This window comes from Ictidomys tridecemlineatus, unplaced genomic scaffold, assembly GCF_052094955.1.
Source record: "Ictidomys tridecemlineatus isolate mIctTri1 unplaced genomic scaffold, mIctTri1.hap1 Scaffold_66, whole genome shotgun sequence".
Taxonomy (NCBI): domain Eukaryota; kingdom Metazoa; phylum Chordata; class Mammalia; order Rodentia; family Sciuridae; genus Ictidomys; species Ictidomys tridecemlineatus.
The window spans coordinates 1,110,290-1,137,889 of NW_027524621.1; the positions used below are offsets into that span (position 1 = coordinate 1,110,290).

A 27,600-nucleotide genomic window follows, 5' to 3' on the forward strand; every position below is an offset into this window, starting at 1 on the left:
CTGTCTACAGGTCTCCTACTTCACTTGCTGGCTTTGGGTTCAACCTGGGGCCAGAGTGGGCTTTCTCCACCTCAGGGCCTTTGCCCTGCTGTTCCCCCTGGTGGCACTGTTCTGTCCTCACTTGTGGCTGGCTCTTTCTCACCCTTGGTCTCAGCTGATGTCAGCTGCTTAGGGAGGCCTTCCTTGTCTACTGTAGCCTGCTGCCAACACATCCTCCTGTTTTATTTTGCTCATATCTGTTATTAGTACCAGATAATTATTGATTGACTTGCGTTTATTCTCCTCCACATGAATATAAGTTCAAATAAGACAAGAGATTTAATCTGTTTTGTTCTCAGCACCAACAATTGCATCTGGCATCCAATAAATAAATAATGAATTGATTGAATGAATAAATAAACGAATGAATGAAAGCCGAGTCCCCCCAAGCATTACAATCCCAGTTCTTCTGCTGCAGTGGGCTATCAGACGGTCAGACTTTGCAGATGGCCCCTTGGCCCCCCTTCTTGAGGAGCCCAAGCTCGAAGCCGGCTGGCTCTTGAGAGACGCTCCCTGCAAGCCTGGGCGGTGGCCCTGCGGGGAGAGGGGCTGTAGTCATTTAGTGACGCTCCCTAAAGCCGCTGCCCGGCCTCGGGGGCAACTGGGGTCGGGTGGCGAGCGCGCGGGTCTTTTGCGACGGTGCCAGGCGGCGCTGGCCCCGCCCCTCCGCCCCTGTGCGACCGCCCGCCCCGCCCCCGTCGCTGCGCTTGCTCCAGGCCGCGCGGCCCTGCCCGCTTCATGTGGCCCGTCCCGCGGCGGCCGTTGGCTGGGATCCGCGAGGCGGCCGTAGGCTGGGATCCGCGAGGCGGCCGTTGGCTGGGATCCGCGAGGCGGCCGTTGGCTGGGATCCGCGAGGCGGCGGCGGCGGCCTGCGAGGCTCCGGAGACGGCGGCTGAGGGCCGGGCAGCGGCGCACGGGAGCGGCAGGAGCAGGCCCGGCCCTCGAGCGGCCGCCCGGCTGCAGCATGTGTGCCCGCCGGGGGCTGCTGTGGCTGCCGCGCCGCTCGCTGCTCGCTGCGCTCTTCTTCTTGCTCTCGTCCTCGCTGCTCTACTCCGTCTACGTGGCGCCCGGCATAGGTAGGAGGGGGCCTCCCGGGACCCAACCCTGACCCGGGCCGGCGCGCCTGAGGCCGCTGCACCTTCCCGCCCGGCGCGCCCGGCCCCGGGGCCCCGCCCGCCGCCCCGCGGACCCCTCCCCCCCGCCGCCCCGCGGACCCCTCCCCCCCGCCCCGCGGACCCCTCCCCCCGCCCGCCGCCCCGCGGACCCCTCCCCCCCTCCCCCCCGCCCCGCGGACCCCTCCCCCCCTCCCCCCCCCGCCCCGCGGACCCCTCCCCCCCCCCGCCCCGCGGACCCCTCCCCCCCGCCGCCCCGCGGACCCCTCCCCCCCGCCGCCCCGCGGACCCCTCCCCCCCGCCGCCCCGCGGACCCCTCCCCCCCGCCCCGCCCCGCGGACCCCTCCCCCCCCGCCCCGCCCCGCGGACCCCTCCCCCCCCGCCCCGCGGACCCCTCCCCCCCACCCCCCGCCGCCCCGTGAACCCCTTCCCCCCGCCCTGGCGCGGCTCCCAGCATTCCGCGCACCAACCTGGCGCGGGTGGCAGAGCCCCTCCGCCCGCGCATCCTCCCCCTGCGCTGGAGCCCCCTGCCCGCCCAAGCCGCGCTCCCGCGCCGGGTCTCCAGTCCCCGGGTCCCCGGGTCCCCGGGTCCCGCTGACCCCTGGCCCGCCCGCGCTGCCCACTCCCCTGCAGCATCCTGCAGCCTCTGCCCCCCCCCCCCCCCCCCCAGTCCGAACCATTTCATACAGAAAAGTAAAAACTGTAAATGTCTCATAATACCAAGGTGCTGGTAAGCAACAGAAATTCTCATACCTGTGGGTAGGAATGCATATATTTTCCTCATAAAAGTCTTATGAATCTTTTATGAGATTTATTTCTATATATTTTTCTTATAAATGATATTTCAAAATCTTATATCATGTGTTCTCTGTGAGAATGAAATTGATTTTTTGGTGATTGTTGTACTTATGTTTAGCAACTTACCTGAACTGCTATAATACAACTAATGAATTATCTATAAATTCTTAGGATTTTCTTTATAGATAATTGTATCCCTAGTAGGTAATCCTAAGTTTGTTAGCTTTCTAATGCTTAGTCTTTTAAAAATTTTTATTTATCTTATTTTGCTGCTGGAACCTGTAGCACAATTTTGCTAGAAATAGAGAGAGCAGGCATCTTTATGTTGTTGTTATTTGTTGAAATTTTTAATCTGTCCTTTATCTGATTAAAAAAAAACAATTGTTGAGTGCTTTCCTGCATCATTTGAGATAAATACGTTTGGTTTTTCCCTAGAATTTTCAAATATCATGAATTACATGTTACTCTTTTTGTTGTAGTTTTCAATGCTGGGGATTGAAGGGCCTTGTACACGCTAGGCAATTGCTGTACCAGTGAACTACATTCCCAGCACTTATGCTGATTTTTAAATATAATATATTTGCATACTGAGAATGAACTCAACTTTGACATGTTTTTATACATTATTAAATTTTCTTTAGAAAGGATATACATTTATGCTTCTCACTGGGTTCATAATTGAGATTGGCTTATGTTCTTCCTTTCTCATGCTGTCCCTGTCATATTTTATATGCATTTTTAGATTTAATTATAATATACAGTGTGCAAGTCATTACAGCTTCACAAAGTGATCACATTTGTGTAACAAGAAAGAAGCAGAACTTTTCTAGGACACCAAGGCCCCTTCATGTTCTCTTCTAATCAGCACTGTTTCCCTGACAGTAACCAAAATCCTAATTTCTAACACTTTAGTTTTACCTTTTACTTTAATGTTATAAAAATGAAATCCTATATTTGAGGCCATTTTAAAAAATAAATGTTCCTTGTTTGAGGCCGTTTTAAAGAATAAATGTTCCTTGAAAAGAATGTGTTTGTTAGATTCAGGATTCCTTATAGGTTCGTTGGATCAAATTTTTTTATTACATTGTTCTTACTAATGTCTAAAAATTATTTTTATCAATTATTATTTTATTAAATCTACTGTTTCATTTGCATATTATTACTTTCTTCTTGTAATTTTATATACAGATTTAGAATCACCATAGTTATTAACCCACAGCTAATTTTGAACTTCTTGTCCTAGGTTCATGCTTTGAATATCCTCAGAGCCTTGTTTAGAGATACACCTCTAGGAGAAAATATCATTCTGTATGTTGCCGATGGAGCTAAGGCTGCAATTCTGGGTTTTACCTCACCAGTCTGGGCAGTGAGTGCTTTTGCCATTTACTTTCATTGATTTAATTATACCTCTGATTAAGTTTTAATAAACCTTTCACTGGATGATAAAAAAATATATATTGCATTTTATCAAGGAATTTCTCTAGGGAATAAATTCTTGGATCAGACTATATTTTGATTCTTGATGTTTTATGGCTTCATTTTATCTCTTTTGTTGGTTTATTAGACTTAAGTCTTTTATTTTAGTGCAGTAAGCTATAAATTTAACTTATCACAGTCTACCCTTGAGTGATATTTTGCTGTGCCACTTATGATATAAGAACTTAATATTTTGCTTCCCTTTTCTTCTTCCTATCTTGATGCTGCTATTGTTATACATTTTACTTTTTTGTGTGTTGTAAGCCTACCCTAGGTTGTTATTACTTTTGTTTAAAGTCAGTTATCTTTTTTTTTTAATTTGCCATTTTAACCATTTAACTTGGCATAAGTGTATACAATATTCATCACATTACACATTTTCAGAACCTTTTTGTCATCCCCAACAAAAGATCTATACTCATTAAGTTTTGACTTCCTGTATTTTCTTATCCCCGGTAACCTCTGTAATACCTTTGGATTCTATGAATTTACCTGACCTAATATCTCTTATAAGTGGAATCATAACAATATTTATTAATTTATATTTGGCTTATTTCATTTAATATAATGTCTTTAAGTTTCAACCAAGTTGTAACGTGTCAGAATTTTATTCCTTTTTAAGTCTGCATAACATTTCATTGTATGTGTGTACTTTATTTTCTTTATCTACTCATCTGTTGATAGATTGTTTCCACATTTTACTTATTATGGTAATTCAGCAGTGAGCATTAGCATACAAGTTATCTGAGTCCCTGCTTTCAGTTAATTTGGGTGTATTATAGGGTAATTCTATGTTTAACTTTTTGAGGAACCATCAAACTCTTCCATAGAGACAGTATCATTTTACGTTCATATCAGCAATGCACAAGAGTTCCAATTTGTTTAAGTCTTCACTTAGGATTTTCATTTTTTAAAATGATAGTTCTTCCTGATGGGTGTGAAGTGGTATCCCTTTATGATTTTGCTTTGCATTTCCCTACTGATTAGTAATATTGATCTAGAAGCAGACCAACTCTTTCTTAGTATCTTAATGTATCTCTTTTTGGATGTTGTAGATTCTGTATATCATATGTTGAGTGAGTGGTACCAATATATTCTATCAAAAGTTGAAAAATCAAGCACAAAACATTAAATAGAAGTCTAAATATTGAATCACTTTTTTTTCAATATAACACTGTCCAGAAACCATTTGACTTAGAACTCTGTAAAGACTGTGAGCAGTACCTAGTGTACTTCTTATTAAGAAAGGAAACTTTCATGTGTCTTTTTTCATGATTCCTTGGAGAAACCCTTATTTTTTTCCTCCTATGTCATTGTGTCTTCTAGAGTAAAGGACAATAACCTATGATTCATAGGCGCTTGACATGTGGCTTTACAAAAATGCTTGGCAAAGGGGAGGGGAGGAGCAAAGAACCTAGGTCTTAAACCCACAGAGTGGTGGGGTGTGGTGGCGCATGCCTGTGATCCCAGCAGCTTCGGAGATCTGAGGCAGGAGGATTATGAGTTCAAAGCCAGCCTCAGCAACAGTGAGGCATAAGCATCTCAGTGAGACCCTGTCTCTAAATAAAATGCAAAGTAGGGCTGGGGATGTGGCTCAAGTGGTTAAGTCCCCCTGAGTTCAATCCTTTGTAACTCCCCACCCACAACTCCCACAAACAAAACAAAATCCACAGAGTGGAGTATTTACTAGACAGGCAGGCTTTCCAATTAGTAGGCTGCACAAACCATTCCGTACCAATATGATAAGCCTCTAATTGAGATTCAGTCTGTTGCAGTGGCTGCCAAAGGCACAGACTCCCAGTGTGAGGAACACTCCTCAAGGTTGCCAACATTTGCCTAGACAATTGGGCATCTTCTTGTAAGAGATGCAGACTTTTGGAATTCTGTCTAGGAGCATTGCATAACTGTCCTTGAAGGCACAGCGTTTACCTTTTACATTTATAGGAAGTAGAACAATACCCGTATACCATCAGTGTAATCAGAGATGTAGGAATGTGGCTTGATCATCAGGAAAATTAGAGATGGTAAAACTGATTGCCAACAATATTAATATTGTTTTCTTCAAGTCTAATCCAGATAATACAAGAAATATTTTCTGTGAAAGGGCTTTAGCCGTGTGAAATGTGGTGATTTTCCCAACTTTTTGCCAAAGCCAAAAGTGTCAGAAACAAATGATTCCTTTGTGGAAGTCCATTTGTGAGACCCAAAACAGTAATGCGTATGCCTGAAAAATTTTTTATTTTTTTTTATTTTTTTTTATTTTTTTTAAGAGAGAGTGAGAGAGAGAGGGGGACAGAGAGAGAGAGAGAGAATTTTAACATTTATTTATTTTTTCTTAGTTCTTGGCGGACACAACATCTTTGTTGGTATGTGGTGCTGCTGAGGATCGAACCCGGGCCGCACGCATGCTAGGGAGCGCGCTACCGCTTGAGCCACATCCCCAGCCCCCCCCCTGAAAAATTTTTTAAAATAAAGGAAAACATAAGAGAAACCTTTAAAATGAGTTACCTGTTAAGCCACCACAGAGTTATCATGATTCTGATGCATATTTTTTATCCTGTGAGTTTTATGCATGAATACTATCAATATCCATATATATATCCACAAAAGCTTGTAATAATATAAATGCTTATGATAATTTTATTAACTGGAATCTTCCTTTTTTTTTTAAAGAGAGAGTGAGAGAGGAGAGATAGAGAGAGAGAATTTTTTAATATTTATTTTTTTTTTAGTTCTCGGCGGACACAACATCTTTGTTGGTATGTGGTGCTGAGGATCGAACCCGGGCCACACGCATGCCAGGCGAGCGCGCTACCGCTTGAGCCACATCCCCAGCCCTGGAATCTTCCTTTTGAACACTGGTTTTATAGGAATATTTTGTTTCTATTTGCTGTTCTTGCTTTGTCAGACAAAGTAACATCATACCTGTGACAATCTATACTGTTGCCATAAATTTTTTTAACTTTATAACAACAGTTTCACAGACTCCAGGCATAGCATTGGCTGTGTTCAGTTCTGGTGATGATCTTCTTGCTTGTAGAGTCCTGAGCAAGCATGGGACTTCATGTGGGGTGGGAGGGAGCTCATGTTGCCATATGCTGATTGCTGTATTTCCTTTCTTATGAAAACCTAATGAAATTATAAGTCAACATAATCACCGGCTATGAAGAAACCTTCATTTTACAGTAACAGTTTACTATAGCATTATTTGTTGAAGTCATTTTAAAGGGTGTTTTTCCCCTAGTGCTTGTGAAATATGGTTTGATTTACAGATATTTGATTGTGTGCATCCTCTCAGGAATATACTGTGCCTAAAGCTGGCGACATCTGTACTTTTGACTTAATTGTTTTTCGTGATAAGTTGGAGAGGCAAAAACCCAGGTAAAGTGAATTATTTGCAGTAAAGGGCCATTTTTCAGAGAGCATTCATGTATAGATTTAATGTGTTTTTACAGATTACTGGCTATTTGTATTGAGACCTTACAGGTCTTTCAATCTTTGCTACTTGGTTGGAATTTTTTAAATACAGAGAAAATGTACTATTGTAAACATTGTAGGCATTAGGCATACCTACAGTGTAGTAGATGACATATTAAGCACTGGAAATACTAATATAAATAATGTACCTGGCATCATTTATATTACATTGATTAATTTCAGTAAACTTTATTATACTTCATATTTTATATATAAATAAAATAAGGCTAAGAGACGTGAAATACCTTTGTCTAAGAATGTGCAAGTATTATCTGTCTGACTTCAGAATCTGAAGTGTGGTAAAGCAGTTTTGTGTGTGATAGGATTGCAGAAAAGGTCATTTTAGCTGATTTGTAGGGCTTGGGCCCTGTGTCCTCAGAAAGCAACTGGAGGTAAGGTTTTATTGAGTGGTACAAACCCAGAGCAGCAAGAATGAAAGAAAACAATAAATAAGGCAAGAAAGGAGGAAAGATGCTACCAAGTAGGCCCTAAACTTGCAAGTAAACTGAGCTGGTTGTCTTGTCACATGGTACATCTTCTACTACGTGAAACTACCACCTCTTAGAAGAGTCCCATTGCTTGTTTCTTGTTGGTCAGAGTTTACCCCTTGGGGCATTAACCCAACTTGAACAAGTGTTGGCATAAACACTTGAAATGCAACTGTGATTCCTTCTGCTATTGAAAAGCCTATTGAAAAATCCTTCACAAGGGGGTTTTATAGCAGGGAATGATGGGTTTTTTATTAATCTAGATAAATGGGGACTTGATTCTAAGGTGGCAAGAAGGAAGGAGGAAGACCAATCAGGAAGCTATTATAATAGTTCTGCCAAAAGGTGATGATGGCCTAGAATAGAGAAATGTTAGTAAAGATGGTAAGAAATGATTATGTTTGACGTACATTTTGTAGATGAAGTTAGTTTAGTCAAAATTTAAGTTACATAAAATGACTTATAGATACATATGCATAGATCCTTAGAGTTTTCTGGGCAGTTGTTCTTTTAAAATAGCATCTGATTCTCTTTATTATGTTTAGTGACTGTTGGACACCTGATTGCCTTTCCCTAGGCAGCTCTCAGCCTTTCCAATAGAGCTTGCCAAGCAACCCAACTAGGGTCCTCCTATGACCCATCCTGAGGTTATATTTTCATCTAGAACAGTTTTATCTTGCTTCTCTCAAGTCAGTTCTGATTCACAGCATGCAGGGGATATCAGAGGAATATACAAAAAAGACACTTTCAGATCTTCCTGGCAGCACTGCCACGGTTACTTTGTGTCTTGTTGGCACCAATGACTCTGCCCTCTGGCAGTTGTGAAGTTGCCATGAAGGTTCCAGGCTTAGGGCTGTGTAGTCTTGAAATTCAGCTGTGCTCCACTCATCATGCTATGTGCCTTGGAATGGAGCTTCATTTACTCAGAGGAAGAGGTACATTTTTTCTAATTCACTTATAGATGCTGTATGGATTAGTGGAAACCCTTTCTTTACTTTTGACCTCTCATGGGAGAAGTATCTTACAGCTTTGGAAGACAGTTACCAAGAACTCAAGTATTGCTGGTCTTCTCCTTAGAAGCCCAGAAAATATGGCATGGTTTGTCTGGATTATAGGTGTAGGATTTCTTCAAAGTCACATGGCTTAGAACTCAAATCTCATTTAATTTTTTTCAAAAAATGTCTCTTTCTGCTCTAAACCTGTATCACATACCCTGGACAGAATATTAAAATGTTGTATCTTGACCCTATCCTTGACTGCCTACTAGGGGTGTATGGTGTGTCAGTGATCATGCTACATAGCAATTGCACAGGGTGGGCTCCCCTTTCATATTTTTTGAATATTTGTTAAGGGAGTTTATATGTTATGTAATTAAAAAATGAGTGTACATATGTGCTTGTACACACGCATACAACCTGGTGTAACCTAATTTTCTAATAAATTAGAGCTAATAAATTCTTCTATCTCTTATACAAGTCTATATATAGAAGCTTTCTTATGCCAAGAAAGAAAGAAAAAAATTATCTATTCAATGAATAGAAGAGAAATACTTTGGTAACAGTTGTCACTTTGCAGCTGACTACCAAGTCCCTGCCAACCATATGTTGGAGACTCAGTGAAGAAAGAGGTAGAGAGCAGGAAGTATTCTGGTTTTCCCTGATAAAAAGAATTGTTTATAGGTAGAATTACTTGACAGTTGTTCTAATCTCTGCATTTTCAACTTTACCACTAATTCTGTCTTTAATCTTTTTTTAACTTGCATACTCCTTCATTCATTTTTCCCCAAAGGAATTTGCTTTTATTGTATTATTGTTGCTATAGTTTGGATCTAAGAATTTCCCCAGAGGCCCATGTGTGAAAGGCTTGATCACCATCCTGTGGTACTATTGGGAAGTAATAGAACCTTTGGGAGGTGGGGCCTAGTGGGAGGAAGTTAGGTCATGGAGGCGTGCTCTCGAAAATCCTTTTGGGACCTACACCCCTCCTCTCTTTTCTTTTGCTTTCTGACTCCCATAAGGTAAACAGTTGTGCTCTACTACATGCTCCCTGCCATGATGTTTTGCCTTGCCACAGTCTCAAAAATAATGGGACCAACTGACCCTTTATAATAACTATTTAGTGGTCTGTTTTTTAACTTCTACAGTTTTAAAACAGTATACATATCAGCATAGGAAATCAGCTAATGTAACATGTAATGAATAAAGGGCAAAAATTAAATGATGTTTAAGCAGATGTAGAAAAAGCATTTGACAATAATCTAATTCCATTTCATGATTAAAAACACTCAATGAACTAGGAATGGAATTTTCTCAACCTGATCAAGAACAGCAGTGGAAAACATAGTATATACTTACTGGTGAAAAACTGAAAGCTCTCCCTTAAGATCAGTAAAAGGTCAAGGGTATACACTCTTGCCACTTATGTTCAGCATTACATTAGAACTCTAACTAGGGCAATCAGGCCAAAATAAGATGTAATAAAGGAAGGTGTAACTGTTTTTATTTTCTGATGCCATGATCTTTTATGTAGAAAATCCTAAGGAACACACTCACATAAATTAGAGCTAATAAACAAGTTCAATGAGGTGGCTGAATACAAGATAAAAGTATCAAAATCATTTTTACTTGAGCAATGAATAGTTCAAACATTAATTCAAAAAGAATTTTTAAAAAAGAATAAAAGAAGAGAAGAAAATGTATGGCATATGTACACTGCTGAGGGCCATTGCCAAGTAGGAATGATGATTCAAAATCCTTGCCAGCGTACCCCATGTTACATGGACTTCCTTTGAAATCCGCTGTGACCTTGCACGTGTGTTTGAGAAAGGTGACCCTGCTCAAGGTGAACGAGGGTGGATCCAGGTTTGAGGAAGTATCCTGCAGGTTTGAGGAAGTATCCGGGCTTAAGATAATTTGGGTTTAAGGCATTCCCACTTTAAGACAATAGGGGTTTTAGGGAAGTTGGAGGTTGAAGATTATTGCTGCTGGGATTAGGGTGTTCCTGCTGCATGTTCCCATTGAGATTCAAATTGGATTTGGAAAAAGCCTCTGTGGAGTAGGTGATTGGGGGCGGCCGGATATTGGAGATTGGAGATTGGAGCAGAACGTGTTAGCTGGAGGCTGGTGTGAGTTCTGGAATAAAGAATTGCTATTTGAATCTACAAAGCTGTGTAGTGGCTCATGATTCAGTGCCAGCCGAGACACTGGCAGTACACAATGGAGTTCTACTCAGCCATCAAGAAGAATGAAATTATATCATTTGCTGATAAATGGATAGAACTAGAGAACAACATGCTAAGTGAATAAGCCAGACTCAGGGAGACGAGGGTCAAATCTTTTCTCTCCTGTGTGGAAGTGAAGAGAAATAAGGAATAATAAAAGGGAATCTGATGAAAACAGAAGGGAGAATAGTATAATAGAAGAAAGTCATTGAGGGGCAGGGTGGAGTGGAGGAAGACTAAATTATGCTATGTGCTGTATGCATATATCACAATGAGTCACAGTTTTATGTATAATTATAATGCACCTATTAAAAATTAAATAAATAAAGGTAATAAAATAAATAGAAGAAAGATCAGTAGAGAAAGGGGATTCAGGAAAGGAAGAAGGGAGGGAAAGGGGAAGTCTAGAGAATGAAATGGAGTAAATTACAATATATGCATGTATGTACATGTCACAAAGAATACCACTATTATGTATAACTATAATGCACTAATAAAAATATAAAGAAGAATAAAATACTTTAGAAATAAATTTAACAGAAGATGAGCCTGGGGTTGTGGCTCAGTGGTAGAGTGCTTGCCCAGCATGTGTGAGAAACTGGTTCTATTCTCAGCACCACATATAAACAAATAAATAAAGGCCCATCAATAACTAATAAAAATATTTTTTAAAAGGAAATTAATTTAACAGAAAAAGTGCAACCTTTCACACTGAAAATCTGAAAACATTATTCAGAGAAATGCAAGAGGACCAGATATCCCATGTTCATTATTGGAAGATGTTCTATCATTAAGATGATAATATTCCCCAAATTGATCTACAGATTCAACATAATTTCTGTTAAAATTCCATCTGAATATTTTTTTGGCATAAATTAATATTTTGGTCCTAATATATGTTAAAAAAAATACAAGGGTCCCATACTAGACAAAACAATCTTGAAAAAAAGTCAAAGGGCTCATAGGCCCCAATTTCAAAAATTACTACTAAGCAGTAGTAAATTTTATTATGGATTTGACATCAGGATAGACATATAAATCATGGAATAGGATTGATTGTCCAGAAATAAATCTCCACAAAAAATTTAAAAAATAGTGCTCAAAGATCAATGGAGAAAGAATAGTTCTTTCAACCAATAGTACTAGTACCATTAGATAGCTGTAATGCAATGGAATGAATTTCATGTTTGAGGAACTAAAAATGGATCAAAAATCTAAATGTAAGAGCTATAAAAATTTTAGAAGAAAACTTGTGTAAGTTTTTGTACCTTGGAGTGGGTTAACGGTGTCTTAGATACAACACCTAAGGTACAAGCAACAGAAAATAACATAGGTAAATTAGACTTGATCAAAATTAAGAATATACAGAAAACTCTTAGAACTCAATAATAATAAAAAGACAACCCAATTAAAAAAATGGACAATTCATTTGAATATATTTCCCCCAAAAAGATATTCAGATGGTCAATAAGTACATAAAAAGATGTTTAGCATCATTAGGGAAATGGAAATCATAGCCACAATGAGATACCATTTTGTACTCACTAAGATTAAAAAGATGGACAATAAAAGTATTGAGGAAGATGTGCAGAATCACAGAATTGGTGAAATTGAAGCCCTAATATGTTGCTAATCAGAATATAAAATGGTACCACCATTTTGGCAGTTTCTACAAGCAGAGTTACTGTAATAATTTACCATACTACTTCTGGATGTATACCTAAGAGAAATGAAAACATGTTGTTACAAAAATTTGTGCACAGATGTTTTCAGTAGCATTATCCATAATAGCCAAAAAATGGGAAACAAGCCAAATGTCCCATCAAATGCTGAACAGATTTAAGAAATGTGATATATCTCTATTATGGGATATTACCATAAAAAGGAAGAACATATCAAAAAATGTTAGAATATGGGTGAATCTTGAGGATATTGTGCTGAGTGAAAGAAGGCTTACATAAAAAGCCATCTGTTTCATGATCCTATGTATATGAAATGTCTGGAATAGGCAAATATTTAGAGACAGAAATAGATCAGTGCTTTCCTACTATGGGTGGAGGGAAAATGATGACTAATGTGTGCAGGGTTTTATTTTGGGGCTGTGAAAATATTGTTGATTTAGTGGTGATAGTCTCCCACTTTAGAAATATAGTAAAAACCACTGACTTGTATACTTCAAAATGGTGAATTTTACAGTATGTGTATTGTATCTCAAAGAAGGGAAAGTCATTTTTAAAATATTAAAACCAAGTATTGGGGGCTGGGGATGTGGCTCAAGCGGTAGTGCGCTCACCTAGCGTGCGTGCGACCCGGGTTCGATCCTCAGCAGCACCCGGGTTCGATCCTTAGCAGCACCACATACCAACAAAGATGTTGTGTCCGCCGAGAACTAAGAAAAAATAAATAAATGTTAAAATTCTCTCTCTCTCTCTCTCTGTTCCTCCCCCCTCTCATTCTCTCTTAAAAAAATAAATAAAAACAAGTATCATCAATTGATTACTTTTGGAGGTTTGCTCTGCCCTGAATGGAAAATTGGTTAATACATGCAAATAATTCTGTATTGAGTGAACAGGGTAACCAAATAGATGATTAGGGAAAGTTTTTAAAATTTTTTCTGGGAATGTTAAGTAATTAATGCAGAAGTTCTGATAGAGTATCACCGTTTTGCTATATGTATCAGAATAGGTATTGATCATAATTGGCTACTAAATGGAGGAATTTTATAATGGATTTCTTGGTCTGTTTGAGCTGCTATAACAAAATGCCACAGAATGGGTGACTTATAAGCAGCAAAAATTTATTTCTCATAGTTCTGGAGGCTGGGAAATCCAAGATCGATGTGCCAGCAGATTCAGTGTCTCATGAGGGCCTGCTTTTTGGTTCATAGAAGGTGCCTTATCTTGTAAAAGGTTAAAAGGGGCAATGGATCTCTCTCTCTCTCTCTCTCTCTCTCTCTCTCTCTCTCTCTCTCTCTCTATCTCTCTCTCTCTCTCTCTGGTCTCTTTAATATGAGCATTTAATATCCCATTTATAAGGGTAAAGATTTCATAACCTAATCATATCCTAAGTACCCCACCTCCCAAAGCCATCACTTTGAAGGTTAGGATTTCTACATATGTATTTATGTATTTGGGGAAGGAGGCACAAACAATCAGCCTATGCAGGATGGATCAAGCTGATAGTATTGATACCCATTGGTTCATCTTTTTTTTTTTAATTTAGAGACAGGGTCTTACTAAGCTGTTCAGGCCTCAGTAAGTTGCTGAGGCTGGCTTTGAACTTGTGGTCCCCCTGCCTCAGCCTTTGAACTTGTGGTCCCCCTGCCTTTCTGGGATTACAGGCGTGTGTCACTGCACCCGGCTCCATTTGTCCATATTAATATTACTAAAATGCATTATCTGTCTCCTGCCCTCAGTCTATTGATTAAAAAAAAAAGAATTTTATTTCTGGGTTGTGCCTGTTTCACAAAGTGAAAAAAAAACCCTATGGTTTTGTTTAAAGTGTGTATTCTCAACATCTCCAGATGTTTAACTTTAGTGCATCTGGCAGCCTTTGTCAGAGAGTTTGGTTTAGGGCAAAATGGAATTTGTGTTTCTGTTGTGTTTTGTTTATTTTTTTGTTACTACTTGTGGTGCTGGGCAAGCACTCTATCACTGAGCCCTACTTTTAACCTTTCTTTTTGTGTTTTATCATTGTTATGATTTGAGGGAAGTAATGGTGTCCTAAATGTCCTTACCAAGCCTTCTGAGACTGGGTAAGGTAATCAAGACCTGTGCTAGGCAGAGGTGATACTGATATTGACAGGATGGATCTATTTGTTACAGTTTGGGCATATTAGGCAGGGCATGTAGTAGGGACTCCATTAATGTTTGCTGACTATTGAATGGACCTAAGTAGATCTGTCCAAGATTAGGGTTTCATTGCAATTTTGATATGAATTTTATTTGGACTCTATGGTCATTCTTCCACCACCCCTTTTCTTTAATTTGTTGCCAACATTTCAAAATAGTGAGATTTCACATAAAAATCATGTTTCTAGCTTCTGTTAAAAAAGCAGAAGATCTGGCAACATTAGGCTTGCATTCCTTCATGGCAGCTAGTCAGCTGAAGCTGAGCAGGGACTACATTAGACACAGTCCACTGCTGCCTCTGTTGCTCCCTGCTTCTACTGGGCGTTTGAGTTTGTGACCCTTATGCAATGGTTTCAGGAAGTGGTTTTCTAAATCTCAAGTTATTACTTTTTTAAAAAAATCTTTGTTTATTAATTTATTTTTGTGTGGTGCTGAGGATCAAACCCAGTGCCTCACATGTGCGAGGCAAGGGCTCTACCACTGAGCTATGGCTCCAGCCTGCATTATTACTTTTAATGACTTTTCTGATTATATTGCTACTTAACATACCATATGATCACTTACCTAATTAGAAAATAAGCTCTATGATGGCAGCAATTGTGTGTCTTCTATTTCTAGGTATTCTCTGTGGTGCTGGTATATTGCCTTGCACACCATAAGGAAGGCACTACATACTTAAACCTCTCTACTCTGATTTGGCAAGGTGATTGAGGAAGACCAATAATGCTAGAATATTCAAGACATTGTCGTGAAATTCCAAAGTATCTTGATGCATTGACTTGGAAAACATACTCTGTAGTGTCTTGGAGAAATGATCCAAGTTTATTAACATTATTCTTGCCTCTTGTTTTTATTAATCAGTTCTATCATATAATTTTAGGGTTAATATCCCTTGGCTATATTATTGGCATTGTGAAGTTAATGGCATTTGGAATATTAAGTATTTTCTTGACTATTTATTACATGGATTCTTTGAAATTAAGTCTTACAAGTATTTTCTCACAGGTAGGTAAGTACAGAAAAATAAGTGAAAAGAGTTGAGGTCTAGAATAATCATTGTCAGGAAGGATATGAAAAATAGTTTTTTTTTCTTAAAGTACTGTTTGATGATTCAATTCAAGGACAAAATGAAATCAATTGATAATATTAGAATAGGAAAAAACTATATTGTGTTTGGAGTTAGGGCTTAATTTAAGAGTTCATTGAGTCAATTACTATTAAGTTTTTTTTTTTAAAGTTGTCTCATTTTGTGAAAACAAACCATGTTTTCTTTAGTCCTACACTAGCCAATGGTATAATGATTGGAATACCTAGTTGACCATTATACATGTTGATTTCATGCCATAAATATTCCTTGACCCATATTGTGTGTTTATTTTTATAATAGGTGAGAAATTCATCCACTCTTCTCTTTAGTTCCTTGATCACAAGAATTTTTGGAGTTAAAAGGGGAAAGGACGAACTTTCCAAAACAAATAGGTAAGTAAGCTTCATCTAATGCTAACTTTTCTTTTTACACAAAATTGTCCTGGCCAAAAATAATTGTCGAAATTTTGCTTACTTTTACAGATTCATCTGTAGCATAAAACTATAAAAATGGTATAATGAATTAACCTGTGCTGCCAAATTCTAAATCCTTGGGCAAAAATATCAACTGATTACAAAGTTGACCTTTCAAATCAACAAATATAAAGCAAGGAAGCCAGGGCTGAAATATAGACTTGTTTCTCACTGCAGTAACTATTCTTTTTTCTTTGTGTCTTCTTCAAGTATTCCTGAAATGTCCTACATTCTTTTTTCCTGATGTGTTATCGAGTATTTACTATCTGTGCAGTATCATTAATCATATAGGCAAAAGTTTAAAAGATTGTGAAACTCTTATCAGAACACCTTCCAGACTACCTGTGCATTCATTACTCTCCTAAACGAAGGGAGAAAGTTGGAGATGTTGACTGTGTGAAATAAATAATGCATTTACTTTTTGGTCTTTAATTTACTCTGTTTTTTTCAGTAAGGCTTTTTAATGTCTGGAAGGAAATCTATGGAACCATTTTGGTTATTATTATTATTATTATTATTATTTAATATAATGCACAAGTTCTGTTTGTTCTTAAAGAGAAGCTTTGGATAGTTCTTCAGCATTTGAGGATTTAATAGTAGTGTAGTTGGCTTGCAGCTGTTAACACTAGATGTCACTGTCGCTGCATGTTTAATTACTCCCTTAAACTTTTAGAATCCAATTTGACATACAAGTCATTGTCTTAAGGACCTAAACATGAATTCAAGCCCAGCTTCTCTCTTCCCTAAACAAGTTACTATGCTTTTGCTTCAAATTTAGATTTTAAACTGGTATTTATTAAAATATGTCTTCTTGTGATGAAATTAAGTTTTAAGAACTAAAAGATATGATAAAATAATTTTTTGATATGCTTGTGGTAATTCTAGTGAAACCTGCTGTGGTGGTTCTGAAAATTGCTGCTTATCAGCCTGTAAAATTCACCAAATATTTCAAAGAAAGGTAACTGGCTCTAAGTTTGAATCCCCTGAGTAAATGCAGGAATACTAAGAGATTTTTTTTTCTCCCCTGAGTTGTATTTTTAAAATAAATATTACTACTTTAGTAGCATGATTATAATTTTTACTTTATAGCCTGTTATTTTTTTTAAATATTTTTAGTTGTAGATGGACACAATACCTTTATTTATTTATTTTTAGGTGGTGCTGAGGATTGAATTCAGTGTCTTACGCATGGTAGGCAACTGCTCTACCACCAAGCCATGACACCATCCCCTTTAGCTCATTCTTAAAGTAATTTTTCCTGTAATTAACTGAAAATTACTAGTATTTGTTTCTTTTTTAACTTTGTCTAATTTGTTAATAATTCTACAGTGTGCTTAAGTTTAAAATAGTTGTATCTTTTTATGAGACCATGATGATGTTTAGTAGTATGAATAAAATATGATATTAAGTAACAATTAAAGTTAATGTTAAAATTGCTCTTCTTGAATGTGTATATAAATTTTACTGTGCACCAGAGAAAAATGATCATTAATTTCATTTAGGTTGCAACTGAAAGAGGATAGAAGAATAAAAGGGCGATGAGATCACACAGTTTTACCCTTTTAGCTAAAGTCACACTGATGGAAATTCATTTCTTTTGAATAGAGAAGATTACAAAATTAATAACTTTCCTAGAAGAAGGGAAATGGAATATTTGTATAATTATTTTGACTAATGGTGGAAAGTGAAATGAAGGAATTAGGAAGTTGATATTTTACTTAAGTGTGGTGAACATTTTTTAGTAAGAGCCTGTATTTCAATAATCAGAAGACTGGCATGTGTCATCTCCTATACAGGCTTCTCTTTTCTATTTAACTCTTGAATTATCAGTTTCTTGGCAGGTCTTCTTAGAAGTTCTGCAAAACATTTAGTTTGTTAAATTTGCAATTGTTTGTGATTATTCTACTTTTGTAGTTTATTTAATTTTGTCACTTTTTGTTGAAATATTTATATACCCATTTTCTACATATTAATTCCCCGAAGGATAGGACCGTTTCCATCTATTCTTTGTATATATAAAGGGCACTTTAAGAATGCTACTTACAATGTCTTGTTGGGTGATTACTCAGTCATCAAATAACTAACCTCAGCTGATGACACCTCACAGCCAGTTAAATTTGCTTTCACAACCACAGGTTGTTCTGCATGCAGTCTTGCAAATGTGTGCTCTTGGTCAGAAAGGAACTGAACATAAAAAGAACATCTGCTTTTTTTCCATCTAGTGTGAAAAGAATGTCTACCTTGGAGTAAATAAACTTGGTTTCTAGGCATTTTGCTGCCACTGGAGATGACCTTAGTAGAGTCCCTTATTCACTCCATACTTCAGTTTCTCAATCTATATGACAGGAGTAGTAAGATCTAGATTTTATCTTCATGGGGTTATTAAGAGTCTACAACAAACTATTACAATTTTATTATTAATTTTTTTTAAAATTGAAGTCCTAAACAATTAGAGATATGGTTTGCTGTTTCTGTCTGTTGCCTTGCTGTTAGACTGTGCCTTTTGAGGACAGCACCAGGGTCAGAATCCTGTGTATCTGGTACCTTGTATACTGTCTGGTGTGTAGGAAGCATATAGAAATACTTGCTTAGTAGAAAAAGTAAATTTTATTACTGGGGAGGGGGGGATAAAAAGTTTGTTTTCTACTCCTGCCTTTGTTCTCATAAAGCCACAATAACCAATGAGGTTATCCTCTCTGTGCCTTGAGTTTCTTCTTGCTCAAATAAGAGGTTGGGCCAAGCCTGAGGTGTCTTCCCTCTAAAATATGAAGCTGAGACTTTATATAATGTTACTAGAATTGCATGTTTGATAAAGTGCCAATGCCTTAGACAGTACCTGACACATAGTAGGGACCAGAAGTTTTCATTTAATATGTGGAGAAAGGACCAGGGGTCTGCCTCTCTGTATGAGTGTGTGGAATGCACTTAAGATTGAGCTTTTGAGCCCATTGGTCTGATCTAGATGTGTTCTTTGGATTATGAACAGTGAGAAAATACAAGTTTTACAGTCATGTTATTACACTGTAATTTTCTAACACTCCTTTCCTTTCTGTTTGTTGTCATTTAACTGACTTAGTCTGACAGAATGAATAATGGATTCCATGTAAAATCGGAACATGCATAGCCCTGTTTTCTGGGGAAGGTGCTGTGCTTTCTGCTTTTCTATAGTAGCTGCCATCTGTATGTGAATGGACCGTCCTTGATAGCTGCTCATTCTTTATAGGGTAGCAGCTAAACCAATTGCATCTTTAACTCTGGGGCCCTTGTGTGTCTTAACCTTCAACTATGTTAGTTGCAGCTAAGTGGCAAGTGCCAATATATAGTAGTCTGAGAAGCTTTATTTTTGACTTTGTGGAGTGTCTGCTTTGCCAAAACTTCATACAGGTGCTCAGTGTGCAGAGTTAAATAGTATTGCTTTTACATTTTCCTTTTGCTTAAACTCAACCTGTGAGCCAATAAGAACTTAATGATGAATAAGTACTTACCTTGAATTCAGTTTAAACATGAGGGCTCCAAAACTTGGGCTTTTGAGCTTACAGTTCAGCTGGGGAGAAATAAACTGTTACTTGTGAATCAGATGAAAATAGAAGATATCATATACTAATCACCTGTGCAATGTGATTTGGGTAATGAATGCCTTGGACATCTGTAAATGGAAAAAATAGAGTGCTGTATTTTTGGGGAAATAGTATTTCTTATAAGGCTTTGGGGATGAGTAGATTTAAGGTCATGAAATAGACTGAAAAAGAGAAATGAATAAATAATTTTGTTTACTGTGTTAAGTGCAATTTCTATTCTGTATTATTAAGAAGAGCTCATATTCAAATTAAGAGCTTAGTACAGTTTACTATAATTTAAGAAGAAAATGGGTTTGTAAAAGCATCACTAGATCCAAATAAAATAATTTCCAATGACTGTATTGGGAGATGTTAGATTTATTTTATTTTCTTGGACATAAATGACAGAATTATTAGAATTATTTTCCTTAGTGGCGGAACCCTTCAAGGAGCATCTCTAACTCAGCCCAACTTCTTGCTTATCGGCAGATTTTGAAGCCATTTCCAGACTGACTGGCTTCTTTCCTGTTCTTTGTGTTTTCTAGGAAAAGAGATTCCACAAGTTTCTGTGGTTACCCACTCCATTGTTTAGGAAAGAATTGGTTTTTCAAAACTAAAATTGAGAGCTTTAGGGCAATTGAGTTTTTTATATTTTAGAGAATGTAATTATTAGAATTCAGAATAGCTTATTTGCTTTGAACCACATAGAAGCTTGTAGTAAACACTTACCTATTTGGCCAAACTGAAAATTGGAATTTTCTTTCACTGGGTCTGGGATAATATTAACATCCTCAGACCCAAAGAATTCTCATTTTCCCCACTGAATAACGTTCATTATGTTTTCAATCTGCTGGGTACTAGCATGCAGAGATGAATCAGAAATATTCTGTGCCTAAGGGGAACTGACAGCCCAGTGAAAAATATGGCAGCTATCTGTTGCATTGGATTCTGTTCAACTTACCTTGAGGGAAGGGAGAAGTTTTGTAAGGCAGATGGCATGTCTTTTAGTGTCTTTTGCCTATTCCATGGTTGGCTTGTGCCAGGCCATTTTTATGTGTCTAATTTAACTTTCACGAGATCCCTGCAAGGTGAACAATATCATCATCACCTTACAGTGGCGTAAAACCACAGGGAGTGAATTTTAGTTATTTGCCTGCTGTCGTATAGCCAGAAAGTGGCAGGACTGGAACACAAATTATTTTCATGTACAGGGCACTTATTTATCAATACATAGAGCCTGTCATGAGTAGTATATTACTTTTTTGGTGTATGTCTTTAGATTTTACATTGCCCTAACTGTGGGAGACAAGCCACTTCATTCGTTCATTCAAAGTCTGAATGTGGACCAATAATCACACATTTTTAATATGGTATGTTGATTTCAGTGGGGGTGGGGCGCAGGGGAGAAGTTTGCTTGAGTTGACTCTAAGACCCTTTCTGTGGGTGTTGGAAGACAATATGAATTATGTAGTTTTTTTCGTTCGTGGATTTTATGTTTTTGGTGGGGAAGTTATTAGAGCAGTTTATTGCAAGTAAGACAAAGGCAAGAGAAAATACAGTATACCCTATAGAGGAGCAGGCAGGTAGGCTATGGATGAGAATGCCCATAAGTATTCTTTTTTTGAGAGAGCCTCACTGTTTTCATGTATATAAGAGATGAGGCAAGAGTAGGCCTTAAAGTTTCTAACATTATGCTGTTAAACCAGAAAGGTAAAAATCATACTTTTCTGGTTGGCAAGTAGGGAATGAATTAAATTAGCCCAGGAGGTTATCAGTTTTACTAATAAGAAATTTACCTTTTTCATAGTTAACTCTGTAAAACTCAATTGTTTGGTGCTATCAAGAGGGGATTTGGGGTTTACAAAAATTCTTGGCTGTGGTTCAATTTCTTTTAGACTTAATGTTTTACGGAATCTTTGGTTACATTTTTCACATCTTTAATTAAAATGACATAAATGATAACAATTATTATTTGTCTTTATTTTCTAAAGGACCTAAAAAGTCACCCAATCCCATTTTCATTTAACAGATAAGAAAATTAAGGTGCAGAAAATTAAGTGATTTGCTCAAGATCACAAAGCTAGCATTAATATAATTTAATGGTTATTTTTAGCTTATAGCATGACTAGAACATTTGAAAAAATATTTAGAAATGAAGTTTCTATTAGCAACAATAATATTCATTTGAATTTAAATGATTCTAATGTGGAATATGAGGTTCATTCTCCCAAAGAGGCACTTTACTTGTCAGAGGATTTTAAATAATAATGATTTAAAGTTAAGAGCCCCATGATTTGATATAGTCTGGAGGTGTCATTCATGCATTTACCACAAATCTTTGTAGAACATTCAATCTGTTGCTTTAGCCAGGGTAGATAAATGAGTATTTTGGAGACTGAGAAGTACAGTACAAGTCTTGTGTAACCTTGTTGAGATGGTCTAGTCAGAATTAAGTCTGTACTGACATTTTTGTTTACTGGAGAGTTTCATGTTTCAACGTTTTGTTCATTCATAGGTTCATGGATTATAGGTAGGAAGACCACAAATGAAATTTGTAACCAAAAAGAAGTTCTTGAAAAGAAATATGTTCATGAACTTAAAGTGGGAATTACTCATTGTATGCTTAAATATTGACTTTTGCATGGACCAAGTAATCTTTGTTCCTTAGGACTGCTTCAGGCCATTGCCCTCTCTAATAACTGAGGCATTGTTGCTCTCGTTTGAGCTTGTTCTATGGAATCTTGGCAATGCATGCATCCTCTTTCTGCATGTAAAAGCATGAGTAAATATTTTTTCTTAGCTTTGATATTTTTGTAGCTTACATTTTATATGAGCCAGACTAATATAATGTAATACCAGGATTACATAATTTAAGACGTCAGGGTTGCTTCCAGGGCTATGCGATAAAGTATCCATTTATCAGGAAGTTTACAAGCTGTATTTGTTGCTCATTCACTACCTGTAGAGAAACACCACAGAGCTGTTTTCCAAATGAGAAAATGGAGTCAAAGAACTTAAGGCCAGAGGGAATGGTTTCCTTAGAACTTAAGATAACATTTATAATTTGTTCAGAATTCAGTCCTAGTAACTATTGATTTTAGTAACATATAGTTTTGAAATTCCAAAAATTTCCAACTATTGTTGTTACACAAAAAACTATTTTTGATAAAAATATGATCAATAAAATTTTTTATGTGTGTCTAATTTAACCTTCACGAGATCCTTGCAAGGTGAGTAATATCATCATCACCTCACAATGGAGTAAAACGACAGGGAGTGAATTTTAGTTATTTGCCTGCTGTCATATAGCTGGAAAGTGGCAGGACTGGAACACAAATTATTTTCATGTACAAAGCATATATTCACCAGTACACAGAGCCTGTCATGAGCAGTATATTACTTTTTTGGTGTTTGTCTTTACCGTTATTAGAAGAAGATACTTTCCATTTTCCTAAAGTCATGACATGGGGAAAGTAGCACCGCCAGTCTGGATGATGAACTGGTCAGCAGGCTGAGGACCTAATCTGTCAGACTGTGGTATGTGTACTTATATGTTTGCTTGTAAGTGGGGAAGGAGGGGAGGCAAGTAGTGAAGGGGGAATAGAGTAGTAAACACCTTTGAAATATAATAGACTTTAGGATTCACTAGAAGTACTGAGTTCTGTACCTTGGGCTAGATGTCCTAGTAAAAAATTAAGTAGCTATAGGTGGACACAATATCTTTATTTTATATTTGTGTGGTTAAAAAAATTAAGTAGCATACTCTTGTCATTGTCATTTTTCATCCCTCAAATAATAGCTCCATTTTTTAATATTTAAATGTAAGTTTGAAATAGTTCAACTTAATAGTAGTTAGAATGCTTTTGGATACAACTAATAAAAAACCCAAATCAGAATTTAAACAGGGAAAAGTTATTACATATGTAACCAGGATGTTTTAAGGGGGATTTATTTCTTTCAGGTTGAAGCATGTGTTTTCTCTGTGTTTCTACTGTGCCATCCTAAACGTGGAGGCATGGACCCAGAGGGCTTTCTGGATGGTTACAAGATGGCTGCTATTATGTAGATGTTGGAGCCATCCTCCAGATGTTAGAGTTGAAACACAATATTTAGAAGCCTTGTGTTTCTTATTTCTTTTTGAAAACAATGACACTTCCTCCTGTGTGTGTTTTTATGTCCCCACCTCCACATCCTACAGGTTTTTATTCACATATTATTGACCAATGTTAATTTTTAACATGTCCCAACTTAACCCGGGTGGGGGAAATAGATCTGCCATAATTAGCTTAGACAAATCAGGGTTCTTCAGTTGGGCCTGGAATATATGTTAGCTCTTCCTGAAGCACATGACTAGTCTGAGAATGGTAAATTCTAAAAGTCAAGTTCCATTAAAAGGAAGGACAAGGTTGGGGAAAGAGTGTGAATTAAGCAATGTGTGTTACTACATTGATGTCTGATGTTCAAGGTCATCTCAAAAGCAGTGAAAATGTTTTCATTAGGAACAGTGATTTAAATATAGGAAGATAATAAATATATTTTAGCCTAATATGAAAATTTATTTTCTTTACATATTTCCTACATGTAGTTGTAAAGAAATATGAAATAGTACAAGGGTCTAGATATACGGTTCTGTATAATTCATTCTTTTTAATTTTTTTAATTCTTTTTATATGACAGTAGAGTGTATTTTAACACTATACATACTTGGTGTATAGCTTATTCTAATTAGGATCCCATTCTTGTGGTTGTACATGATGTGGAATTATACTGGTCATGTATTCGCATATGAACATAGGAAAGTTATGTTCAGTTCATTGTACTGTCTTTCTTATTCTCCTCTCCACTCCCTTCTCTTCATTGTCCTTTATCTAATCCAATTGAACTTCTATTCTTCTCCTCTCCACTTTCCTTCACTGTGTGTTAGCATCCACGTATTAGAGATAACATTCAACCATTGGTTTTTTGGGGGACTGGCTTATTTCCCTTAGCACGACATTCTTCAGTTCCAACCATTTACCAGCCAATGCCATAATTTCACTCTTCTTTATGGCTTACTAACATTCCATTTTGTATATATACCACATTTTCTTTATCCATTCATCTGTGGAAAGGTACCTAGGTTGGTTCCATAGCTTAGCTATTTTGAATTGAGCGGATATAAACACTGATGTGGCTATAATTCATTCTTGTAAGTAGCTTGCATTTAAAAAAATTTTCATGTAATTCCTTAGTCCATTTCATGTTGCTATAACAGAACACGTGATGCTAGGTAGTGCATAAAGAAAAGAGATTTATTTGGCTCATGATTCTGGTGGTGGAAGGTGGTCCAAACAGCATGGTGCTAGTATTCTGGAAAAGTTCCCTCCCCCACACCCATGGCTATCACAACATGGTCAGGAAGTAGAAAGGAAACCAATGGACTGTGTAGAAGGGCCAATTGCATGGTGTGGCTTTGCTTTCCAGTAGCCCAGTTTATCAAGAACTAATTCAGTCCCATGAGGTTTGACCTATTCCAAGACATCATGAATCCATTCATGAGGGTATAAGTAACACTGTAACCTAGTTACCTTTCATGAGGCCCTACCCCTTAAAAGTTTGACTACTCCAACATCATTTTATTGGATACCAATCTTCCAGCATATGTCCTTTTGAGGGATAAACCATATCCAAAACCATAGCACCCAGGAACAAAGTATATGTATGTCTTCACACATGAACCAAGTTTTGTAAAACATTAAAATAGAGATTCTGAATCCAAGCTTGAAAATGCTCTTTGACATTATGAATTATCTTCCTGGTTCACAGCTAATCTCTAATAAGCTAACAGTGTTAACATGTTTGTTATCACAAACTCTGGTTTACTTTTGGAATTTGACCCATATATTGGTTTTCTTATCATAAGGCCAAATAGTGTGAAGTCAAATGATCTTTCTAAATTTATGGGAATTGGCATTTAATTATTTTTGTTTCTGTGTCAAAAATCCCTTTTCTATTTCAATTGAATGTGGTATTTTGATGTGACTTTTTTGGCCTCTGAACTCAAATTAGGCCAATTGTTCTGAATAATCTCTCTTTCTTTTTCTGCCAAGTTTCTTTCTTTTCTGTCCTCTGAACTCTAACTGCTTTGTTCTCTACAAACTGCCTCTATAGAATTGGAACATGAGGCTGTCTGGGTCAGGGCAAACCAGCTGGGCTTGACAGAAGTTAGGGTTAGATTAGCTTCATTTGACAAGGATCAGTACGTCTGATCCAGTTGCTAAATCTTGGAAGACTAGAATTTTCCATTCTATAAGCACAATTCCATGACATCTTGCCTTTCTTTTGCTCTTAAGACATCTTCATCTTAGTTGTATCTATTTCTACAACCTCTCAAATCTGAATAATTGTCTTAGATCCATCTAATGGTCAGCTACATACCCCTGTCCCGTAGTTCACTTGATCCCCTCTGTCACCCCTTTAATCAAAGCTTTCCTATGCCTGTGGTTCCATTTCTGTGTAACTGGTGTCCAGGTTAGGCATTCTGACATTTTTTTTCTTCATCATTCATTCAGCAAGTATATGAGGTAGGTTCAAGCACTGAGGGGATGAGGGGATGACACACATTTATAAAATAGGATGCAAATCTCTGAAGAACAATGGAAGAGGAGAGGCAAGACTTGGACTCAACTGTAAAGTTACCTATAAAGCAAGGTGGGAAGCTGAAGGTAACTGTGGACTTTGCTCTCCCTCATGGGAAGAGCCTCACTCCCGCTGCACTGTGCAGACGTGGCTGTAGCAGAGCTCTTGCTAATGTCTTCTATTTGTGATTGTAACACTGGAAACTCTCCTTCAAGATTGCACATCACATTTCTATCGGCCATATTCCCAGCATCCTTGTAGATAAATAAAGGACAAGGGTTTTTTTTTTTTTTTAACAGAGAAATAAAGAAGCAGAGTGGCTACAGCACTGCTGAGCTGGAAGTCAGAAAAGTCCTCATTTTCTGTCCATCTCAGCTCCGGATCACCTCCCCTCCTCTATAGCCTTTGTCATTAAACCTCTTTTCTTGCCATTCATCACAACTGTAATGTGCTATCATGCTCAGTCTCCCCAAGTAAATCTTAATCTCTTTGCACACAGAAATAGTTGTGGGGTTTCTGTGTTTTTTTGTGGGTTGTGGTACTTTTCTATAATTTGTTTGGATGCAGAGCTAGACAGAGTCACGTAAAAATGAATCAAATTTTGAAATTGTGACTTTTTGTCTGAGCAGTTGTGTATCTCTGAAGTACACAAGGGATTCCTAGTCCTACTATATTAGAGCCACATTTTGTATCCCACTGGTTACTAGTTATGTAGAAAAGAGGCCCTGATAAGTTTCATATTTTACCTAGCTTTTGAGGAGTATTATGTTCTAATATAAGCTCTGACATTTTGTTTATATTGTGACTTCCCCTCTTTGACCCTGTTTCCTTTTCTGTCAAATTAAGATATTGGCCTTGTTGTTACCTAGGTCTGCTCTGGCCTCATGAGCCTGTGACCTGAGACCTTCCTGAACTGTAAACTTCTCTCCCCTGATTGTTTTTTAGGGACTCCTGTGGAAGCCCATCTTTCTGTCCCCTGCTGCATGTTTTAGAGCCATATGAGAGAAGCCTGGATTGATAAGAGTAGGAGAGGGGGTATTTTTTCTGTTTAAAATCATAGAATTATAAGTAAGCCAAAACAGGTGGGAAAATCCTCTCAGATTAATGCAGCTTGAATGGAAGACTCATGCGGGAGAGCCCTGTGTGCTTCAGTGTGATGGGAATAAATAATTCTGCTTATGAAATAGTGCTCCTAAGTTTGCTTATTAAGAAAAATTTTAGAGAGAGGAAGGAGTTGGTAGTATAATGGAGAGAGAGGGCACTTCCTTAAATATATTTCTTCAATATTCAGTTGATAAATGTGTATATGTAATTTACGTAGGGCAACAATGTATCCTTTCAATACATGTATACATGTATACAGAGTTAATAATCAGATCAGGGTAAGTGGCGTATCCACCACCT

General features: G+C 37.8%; 1 protein-coding gene across 2 annotated transcripts in view; it reads left to right on the plus strand.

Moving 5' to 3' along the window:
• The first annotated feature begins 745 nt into the window (after positions 1 to 745).
• LOC144374356 (uncharacterized) overlaps positions 746 to 27,600 on the plus strand; it is a 234,268-nt gene continuing 207,413 nt past the window's right edge. The window contains exons 1-3 of one of the 2 annotated variants that reach the window (XM_078037210.1): positions 746 to 1,115; positions 3,193 to 3,315; positions 15,849 to 15,940. In XM_078037210.1, the coding sequence (XP_077893336.1) occupies positions 778 to 1,115; positions 3,193 to 3,205 (351 nt within the window). In that variant the 5' untranslated portion in view covers positions 746 to 777 and the 3' untranslated portion in view covers positions 3,206 to 3,315; positions 15,849 to 15,940. The remainder of the gene's footprint in view (positions 1,116 to 3,192; positions 3,316 to 15,848; positions 15,941 to 27,600) is intronic. The other variant, XM_078037211.1, reaches the window with a different exon arrangement.